Below are 9,022 nucleotides of genomic sequence, written 5' to 3' on the forward strand. Positions count from 1 at the left end.
CTGAATGCAACAAAGGCTGACCAAGATCTAAAGAAGTGCTTTGTGTCTTTTGGGCCTTTGAAATTCAAAGGTGTGTTTGGGTTGGTAGCTCTCAGTAAAGGTCCGAGGTCATTTTGACAAGGATCATACTATCGTTACTGTTGGGTAAGACATGAGAATCAATAAGAAAGGCCATGCCTATCGTGGTAAAAGTTTACTCTTCTATGAAACCACACTCTTGATGTAGTTAGGAAACAGGCTATTGGAACGGAGAACTGCAGACATTTTTAAATAGATTATATATATTTACAGACCCGTGTAGCTTTCATGATGGTCACCCTCCATTTCCGCCATCTTCCTTTAACTTTCCCAGAATGGAACACCACCTTCATGTCATGTGTCCCTTTTGACAGTGTATGCCACTGATGGAGGACACTTCTTTATTTCTCTCTCTTTCTTTCTTTGTCATTTGGTGGGATGCCAGATCCCATCACAACTCTGCAAGCCCATGAAGCTTGTATATGTCTATAAGTGTTCCAGTGGTTCTGCTTTTGTCTTGTATTTGTTTATTTGCGGTAGATTATTGTACCTCATAGGAAGACATTTAACTTTTAGCACAAATATTTCTGATTTTGTAAATGTGTCTCTTTTTTCATTATTTTTTTCTTTCTTTCTTTCTGTCTGTCTTTCTTTCTGTCTGTCTGTCTGACTGTCTCTCTTGTCTTCATTTTTGTTATATTCCCATTTCTGTCTCATGTAAAATTCCAAACAAAACCCCAAAGTCAGTATGTTCACACAGGAATTTCGTTATTTCAGTATCCTGGAGCCGTTTTTGGGCAAACATGTCTAGCAGGGTGTAGCTGGGGATGGTTGTGTCTCTTGTTGTAAATAGACCTGAGAATCTTAGCTGTAGGCTAGCAAGCAGGTGAGATGTTTTTCTATTAACACAGTTTCTCGACGCAACATGCAGAATCAGTCTCTGTCTCTCCATCCCAAGCTCATCAAGTGTTTATACTACAAACACTGAGCCTGACATGTATGAAAATAATGTTTGACAATCTCTTTTTTAAGCTTTACATGAGCCAACAGCAACAGCAACTGTTCTTTTTCTCTTTGGCACGTAAGTGGAGATGTCTGGGACCCAGGTCTGTCTGTAGTCTGGCCTTATTGTGGCAAGTAATATATGAAGCAACGCGCTCGGACTTACTGACTTGCTGGTTTTAACTTAACTGGGTGCTGAATCCCCCTTGTTGCCGATTATAAAGTATGAAAGAGAACTGAGAGTGCTGTCCTTGCTTATCGTGGCAAGGCCAGCAGTTATGTCCAGAGAAACTCTATCCAAACAAGACCCCATAGGTCACTCAGTTTATTTGTGGTTTTTGTTTTTTTTGACCTGCTGTTCATTTCTACACAAGTTAGGAATTGTGTGTGTGTACCAAACATATGTTTTGAGACATTATTAATTCTTTTTATATTTCTTCTTCAAAATGAGGGTACAAGAGACAAGAACAAGCAACTTTTATTTTTTTTGTTTTGTTTTGTTTTGTGATGGTTAAAGAATAAAAAAAAACACTATGTATGCTGTGTGTACTTTCTTTCTTTCTTCCAGTCTTTCTTTCTTTCAACATGAAAAAGATGAGTGAATCAAGATATTAACATGTTGCAACTTAGATCAGAAAGCTTTCTTTATGAAGGAGTGTCCTCTAACTTGAGATGTTCAGAGCCATCCTTGGGTAGCCTAATATTTCTTTCTGTGTATGTGTGTGTGTGTGTGTGTGTATGTATGTGTGCTTGTTTGTGTGTGTGTGTGTCTGTCCAGCAGCACAGGGGTGGCATTTGCAAAAACAAGCCCTCAGACACGTGTGAAGAGGCGACACCAGTGCATGGGGGGGGGGGGGGTTGGTGGGAGGGGGGAGGCCGCTGGGTCTGCTGGGGCTGTTTATCTGACCTGGGTGTGAAACAGGCGCTGAAATGCCCCACGCTGCAGCCCTGCAGACTGTGAGAAATAGCTGAGCGCAGGAGAGGGCGTTCAGGCCAAACATCATTCCTCAACGCTATTTTCAGAACAATGCCCCAGTGTGACGACTTTAAACAAACAGAGATGGAAAATTAATAACAGCCTTCAGGGCTGGACGGCCATACAGTGCAGTCCTGTAGTGTGGGGAACTATCCTCAAATGCCTCCATGCAGTGCAGTCCTGTAGTGTGGGGGACTATCCTCAAATGCCTCCATACAGTGCAGTCCTGTAGTGTGGGGGACTATCCTCAAATGCCTCCATACAGTGCAGTCCTGTAGTGTGGGGGACTATCCTCAAATGCCTCCATACAGTGCAGTCCTGGGGGAACTATCCTCAAATGCCTTAAGGGGTCCTTTATGTTCTCATGTCAGATTGTGCTGTTATCAGAACACATTGCTAGATTGTTATGCCTCATGTATTTTTTTCCATGCTGTTATTTATCCAGTATGAACCCCTTTATGTGCGTCCATTCGAGGAGACTGGTCAATGAGTGGACTCAATGGACAGGACCCACAGCAAGATGGCTGCCATGCTGAGGCTCTGAGAATCAGGCTCCCTTGAATCCAATTTAAATCTTTGTAATCTTCGCAAGTTTTTTAACTGTGAACTGTATCCTGTCTGTATATGGTGGTCTATGCCCAATCCATTTTGAAGTTTTGGTGGGTCAGTGAGGCCTGCAGGCCATAAATAGCAAATGGAAGTTCAAAACTGGTAATATCCAATATAACTTAAGTTGATACAAAGGTCTATCACAACATTAGATGATAATATATGTGCTTCTATGGATTCATACAGGTTATAATGCAGCGGCCATTTTTGACCGGGAACACAAAACTAGTAAAGATGAAATGAACAGGAGGGTAAAACTTCAATGCTACCAAGAGCAAGCCATAAAAACCCTTGTAGAAAGAACTGTTATGGGGACAGGCTATCTGTTTGGGGATAGAAAAGCTATGGCTGGACTTGAACTACACCCCCCCCCCCCCTCACACACACACACACACATAAACACACACACACACCCAGGTGATTAAAAGTTATTTATAGCCTTCACCTGCCTTCCGCGTCAACCTCTGTCTGATCAGTGCTCGGCTTGTTTGCCTTCTCCTCAAAGGTGCAGAATTCTGCACGCCAGGCTCCACTCCACTCGTTCCCACAGCGATGGCCTGGGGTCATGAACCCTGACCCTGAATCAGAGCAGCATCACAGAGGTCAGATGGAATGTTCCCACCAGGAACTATAACTAAATGCAGAATCAATTCATTCATAACCTAAACACAGACCACCAGGGCCAACTGTCTGCTGAACTAGTTATAATTACAGACCACCACCAGTTGACCAAGTGACATGCTGCCCTTTACATGAATGGATGGCAAGATATACAAGATTATGCATTTTCAAGTTGTTGACGATGGAATTATGACTGTACCTGTTTCCTACCTAAATACAGCATGAAGTATAAATGTCTTTGCAGCTGCTGGGGTTAGTGGATGCAAAATGAAAAAGATAAAGAACGGTATTATAAACAGAAATAGTATATAAACACACAAACATGCTGTATATAAACCTGAGATCTTGACGGACCTGAGAAGTTCGGACAGAGTTCGTGAGGCCGAGGCCGAGGCACGGGAGTATGGGAGTACGGGAATGCGGGAGTGCGGATGCTGACCTGAGCGGCGGGGAGGCCACGACTGAAGGTGCCAACTCAGGTGCCAGCTGCTCCTCTCCCACTGGGGCTGTGAGCGGAGAGAGAGAGAGAGAGAGGTGCCAAACCCACCGGTGAGTCAGGGAGAGGGCTGAGGCTGGTCAGAGGCTGGGGTGGGGTAGGGAAGGGTGGGGGATGGGTGGGGTGGGGTAGGAGAGGGCTGAGGCACAGATGGGCAAGTCAAGTCAAGTCACTTTATTTCTATAGATAATACAGTAAGTCAAAGGAGCACATACTGTATGTAAAGAGGAATGACATAAATAGATAAATAAAAGGAATTCAGGAATGAAAGATAACATAATTAAATAAATAAGCATGAAAAGTATAATAACACAGAGTGGAAATTTTCTGGTCAGGGTGCAACCAAAACATAAGCAGCTCTGGCCATGTGACAAATTACACTACACATTTGGCACTGCACATATTTAACTGACACCCTTTCAGGTTTCTATTTTTGGAATACAGTAAATGTATTGATAATTCATCCAGTAACATTTTTAAAGGCACAGGAGCAAGATTTTTTTGTACCGTCACAATTGTGACCGCTGGAATTAAACGGGTTAAATAGGCAAATAAGTAAGAATACAATGCAGTGAGACTGAAGTTTAAAAGGAGAGCACATGTAATGAGGGGGTGAGGGGAGTCATAGGGGCCCTTTACTTGACAGTATCGACATTAGAGTGACATGACACTGTCATGAACACATGACACTGTCATGACACATGAACCCTAACCCTAATCCTAACCCCTAACCCTAATCCTAACCCTAGCTTGTTATGACAAAAATGTAATACTTCATAACAGCGTTATGTCACGTTTATGACTTGTTTATGACACATTCATGACAGTGTTATGTCACTCTTATGTCGATACTGTCAAGTAAAGTGTAACCGAAATTTCAGGTTTCTGGAGAACATTTGGCACAGTCATGTGGCAAAGTCATATTCTCACATGCAAATAAGGTTTTTGGCAAACAGTTGCGGTTAACTTTGTCACCAGAAGTTCACTGGAAGTTTGCCATTAATGGCTAAGTGTGGTGGCAAATCACTGGCGAACACATTTGCCACAAATCTGCCGCAAATATTACATTTTTGTAACAGGGTTTACCCGCCCCGGGAGTCTGCCAGCAGCAGGGGCGATTCTAGACCTAGAGCTCTGCTAGGGCACAGGCCCCCAGCAAAAAAAAAATGAAATGTGTGCGCAATATGAAACAAATGGCTAGCCTACGGGTAGGCTACAAGCTTCAAAATCATTATTGTCACTGTCATATTGTAGGACCAGCACTTGTTGTAATTTGTTTGTCAATTGTTGTAAGAGCCACTATCCAGTAACATCCAAACACATAGGCATAAGTAGGCCTATACTCACTGCATTAATGTAATAGGCTTTCCTACTAACACAAGGGAAAGCTTATTTTTAGTCAAAATTGAGATATACTTCCCTCCCTGGCAAGGGTCCTATAGTCATCCTGGCAATACTGCAGTTCTTTGTAGCTTAAATAGCCTACTAAAGCCTTCATACTGACTTTTGGTGATAATTTCCAAATGTATCCTATAATGCAGCAAACTTATTTAAGTTTGCCATTAAACTATTGATCAAATCACAGCACTGAGTATTACCAACATAAATGTTAATGTTACCGTTAATGTGGGCAATTATCATACCTCCCTCGTCCTTCTCATCTCTCCTCACTGTTCCTCTCCTTTTGCCTCTGTTCAGGAAGAATTTTCTGATGTCCATCTCTGAATAGTTTATCAGAAGGCTATGTTTAGTTTTACAGTAGGACAGCTTCACAAACAGTATACTGTAGGCTTCTTTTACAGGACTCTCTCTACAGTATACGTATTATTAATTGTCCGCATGTGTGCATGCAGCCTACGCATGGTGTGAGTGTGTGTGTCAGGGAGAGAGCACAAGCTGGTAAACTGTTGCTAGATTTTAAGCTACAATGACGCTAAGCATTGAAAAACAGATGCTAATTATGTGGGCAACATTCTCTAACATCGATCAACTTGTCATTTTTTCTGTCAAACAAGTTGTGAATTTGTTGTAACATTAAAACAGGGGACGACTTACTCTGCGCTCAAAGTGACGTGATGAGCTCCAGCGGTTTCCACTGTACAAGGAAACACTCGGAAGAATCATGTGAACGATTTTCATTGGTTGTTGCGTTCAATCTTACCCAGCTACAGAGGTGCTATTTCCTGATTGGCTATTATGGCCCCCTTTTTTTTTCCTTGTTTTTTTTTTTATTGGCTGGTAAGTGACAGGCTCGAGTCATGACTAAAGCAGGTACTGAGATGCGCTCCTGAATGCCGTTTCCAGCGAGAGCAGCGCTAGAATTTTACTGGGGCAGTGGAGACTTTTACTAAGGCACGTGCCCCAGTGAATAAGGTCTAGTGACGCCCCTGGCCAGCAGACTGGCCCACAGAAGGAGACTGGACCAGACTGTCTGCTAGAGACACGTATGGTCATGTAGTACACTATTAACCACACCTAACAGTCATAGACAGTGTTACATATCGTCATCTTCCTAAAATAATGGCAAAAGTAAAGGAAAAAGATCAATCAATTTTTTAGTTAACTTTTTTGTGTTTACTGAAAAACCTGAACAAAATACTTACGCCATTATTTTATGAAGGTTTAAATGCAACACTAAGTGTACATTGAACATTCTGAAATATGTTGTGACGAGTGACATTCCGGAGAGGTGGAAAGGTCCAGCTTCAGAAAGTAAAAGTCCAACCATGTATAGGATCTACCTGTACACTTAACACAGGTGATCTCACCAATTAGCTGCTCTACCTGGCTGAAGAGTTGTGCTGATTAGTATCAGCTGGTTTAAGTGAAGGGTGGCACAGGTATGTGGTAGGACTTTTCCACCTCTGCCTGTACACAAATCAACATGAGCTGATAGTGAGTTAGCTGTAACCGGGCGGCTAAGAGAATGACTTCTCTGTCTCTCCCTATGGGAAAGGGTCAGGAGAACAGTCTTATGATTACATTCCCTTGCCTGAAGTTCCTCTCTCCATCTACAGTATCATATATCTCTCTCTTCAACACTCAACTGCCCAGTGGGCTGTCTCCTTTTCAGGCAATCAGAGCGATGGAGCTTGGCCTGCGGAGGTGTGAACTGTAACCCTGTCACTGCTACCGGCCTGGGAGAGAGGCCAGTCCTTAGTCCACGGCGCACACGCTTCACGGGGAATCTCACACCTCACGTGCAAGCACTTAATGGACACTATTAAGACATTAACCTCTAACAAGGCTCTCGGTACCAGGAATATACAAGCTCAGAAGCTCAGGACTGATTAGATCAATCTGTCAATCTCATGAGAAGATATGAAGTATTGTATCCAAAACATTAGTTGATTTAAGGATCAATGGGATTTTGTATTTTAATCATTTTGACAAATTATAGGATTATAGGATTAACACGTGGTTCAGGTGTGACTGTTGAGGGGATCTTACAAAGTCCTTCAACCCTGAATCCAGGACAACAGGATCAAATATGTTGTTCTAAATGTAAAAAAACATCACTTTCACCAGTTTTGTCATGGCTTTCAGGTGTATATCCATATTCAAAAATACCATAATCCACTGTAAAGTCAAAATGTTATAAATCAGTGACAAAAAGGAAACATAAGAAATGTTCTAATGGATATAATAAACTGCAGTTTATTTTAGTTTTGCTCTTTCTGACCCTTATTTAACAGAGCGCTTAAACCACTATCAAATAAAAATAGAATAAAAGCTCTATACAAAAGCCTTACATGGATTACAATGTTTTTATGCTATATTGCATTAGTGGCTAGAATAGCTTAAACAGGAGTTTTGTTTTGTTTTGTTTAGCTTTTTTTTTCTGGGCCTTGTTTGGCAGAGGGGTAAAAAGTCACACCTCTGTCCTGGTGCAGCAGCCTGTTCCCAGCCTGAATGTGTGGGGCAGACCAGGGGCAGGGGCAGACCAGGGGCAGTAGCGCAGGCCTGTGGCTACTGCTGAGACAGTGATGTCCGCACAGGGCCTGCAGAGGTGCCACTTCACACCTCCGGCCTCGGCATATAACCAGCCCTCCGCACGGCACAACGCTCAGACTCACAGACTGCTCCTGACCACTGCGGCACACTCACACACACCGTCATACCACGAGCACTAAGAAGTGTACTCCTGCTCAGATTCACCACGAATAACACACACATTCCGACACAGACAGGAAAACTACAAGCTACGATGGATACCTCTGCTTCTCTGCCCGGATATGAGAGTTCTCTTTGTCCCTGGAGCTGCCCAAGTTCGGACTCCGAGTTCTACAGCGTGTCGTCCCCGGAAACCATCTCGCCAGCGGCGTCAATGGATCTTGTCTTTTCGCCACTATCAAAGCAGTCGGACTCAGGGAAACCGGGCCAGTTTGCCTGCTCGGACCCCCACAAGTCCGCGGCCCGTTCCCCTGCGGAGTCAGGGAGGCCCATCAGGACCAGAACCCGCTCCAAGAACCCCAGCAAGCAGCGGCAGAGCGCCAGCGAGAAGGAGAAGCTGCGCATGCGGGACCTGACCAAGGCGCTGCACCACCTGCGCACCTACCTGCCGGCCTCGGTGGCGCCCGTGGGCCAAACGCTGACCAAGATCGAGACGCTGCGCCTGACCATCCGCTACATAGCCCACCTCTCCGCCCAGCTGGGCCTCAGCGAGGACGAGGAGGCGCTCGCCCAGAGGAAGGAGTCCAGCCGTGGGGCAGCAGCGTGCCAGAAGCCTCAGGAGATCCTGGGCTACTTCCAGTGCGCCCCTGCCACGACCATGGACATCCAGTGGGGAGCTAGCCAGGACCCCAGGGGCCACTCTCCCTTCTCCGCCCAACAGTACCAGAGTGGCATGTCCAGCACACACACCACACAGGGCACACGTATGGACCTGAGCCAGTGTGGGGTGTCCGTGGAGATGCCTGTCCAGAATGAGGTCTTCAGGAGTGGGATGGGGCTGGATTGTCTGTTCCAAAACTCTCAGTCTATCCAGACAGCACAGTCATGCCAGGTATGTTCAACTCCTGTTTCTCAAAACATGATGAATTATTAGTATGGCTCAGATTATTTGATTTTATTATACAATATATATACAATATCTTGTTTAATTTAATTTAATTTTTGATACTGTATTGTATATAAAAAAAATGCTTGCAGTTTACACACACAGTATAATTATTGAGATAAACATAGATGAAGCAATGTTCAATCCTGAGCTGTTATCTAAATGCAGTGTTCCCTCTCATTTGCAGATGTACAGCAGAGATTTTGGTTGTCAGCTGGTTCCGCAAGAGTACTGGAGCTGA

At 44.1% G+C, this 9,022-nt stretch overlaps 1 protein-coding gene across 1 annotated transcript; it reads left to right on the forward strand.

The window, feature by feature from the left end:
* Positions 1 to 7,929: 7,929 nt before the first annotated feature.
* On the forward strand, positions 7,930 to 9,022 carry LOC143132871 (uncharacterized). The gene is made up of 2 exons (XM_076292695.1): positions 7,930 to 8,727; positions 8,969 to 9,022. Exons 1-2 carry the CDS (start codon positions 7,930 to 7,932, stop codon positions 9,020 to 9,022), a joined length of 852 nt encoding a protein of 283 aa, XP_076148810.1.

This window comes from Alosa pseudoharengus, unplaced genomic scaffold, assembly GCF_046254945.1.
Source record: "Alosa pseudoharengus isolate Yale_2024_CS ecotype anadromous, Long Island Sound unplaced genomic scaffold, YU_APseudo_1.1 YU_APseudo_1.1_scf_19, whole genome shotgun sequence".
NCBI classification, from domain to species: Eukaryota; Metazoa; Chordata; class Actinopteri; order Clupeiformes; family Clupeidae; genus Alosa; species Alosa pseudoharengus.

Excerpts from the sequence above, each read along its gene's own strand:
- LOC143132871 (XM_076292695.1), top strand. The coding sequence starts at position 7,930 with ATGGATACCTCTGCTTCTCTGCCCGGATATGAGAGTTCTCTTTGTCCC. Across the intron at positions 8,728-8,968 it reads AGACAGCACAGTCATGCCAG|ATGTACAGCAGAGATTTTGG; the intron begins GTATGTTCAACT and ends TCTCATTTGCAG.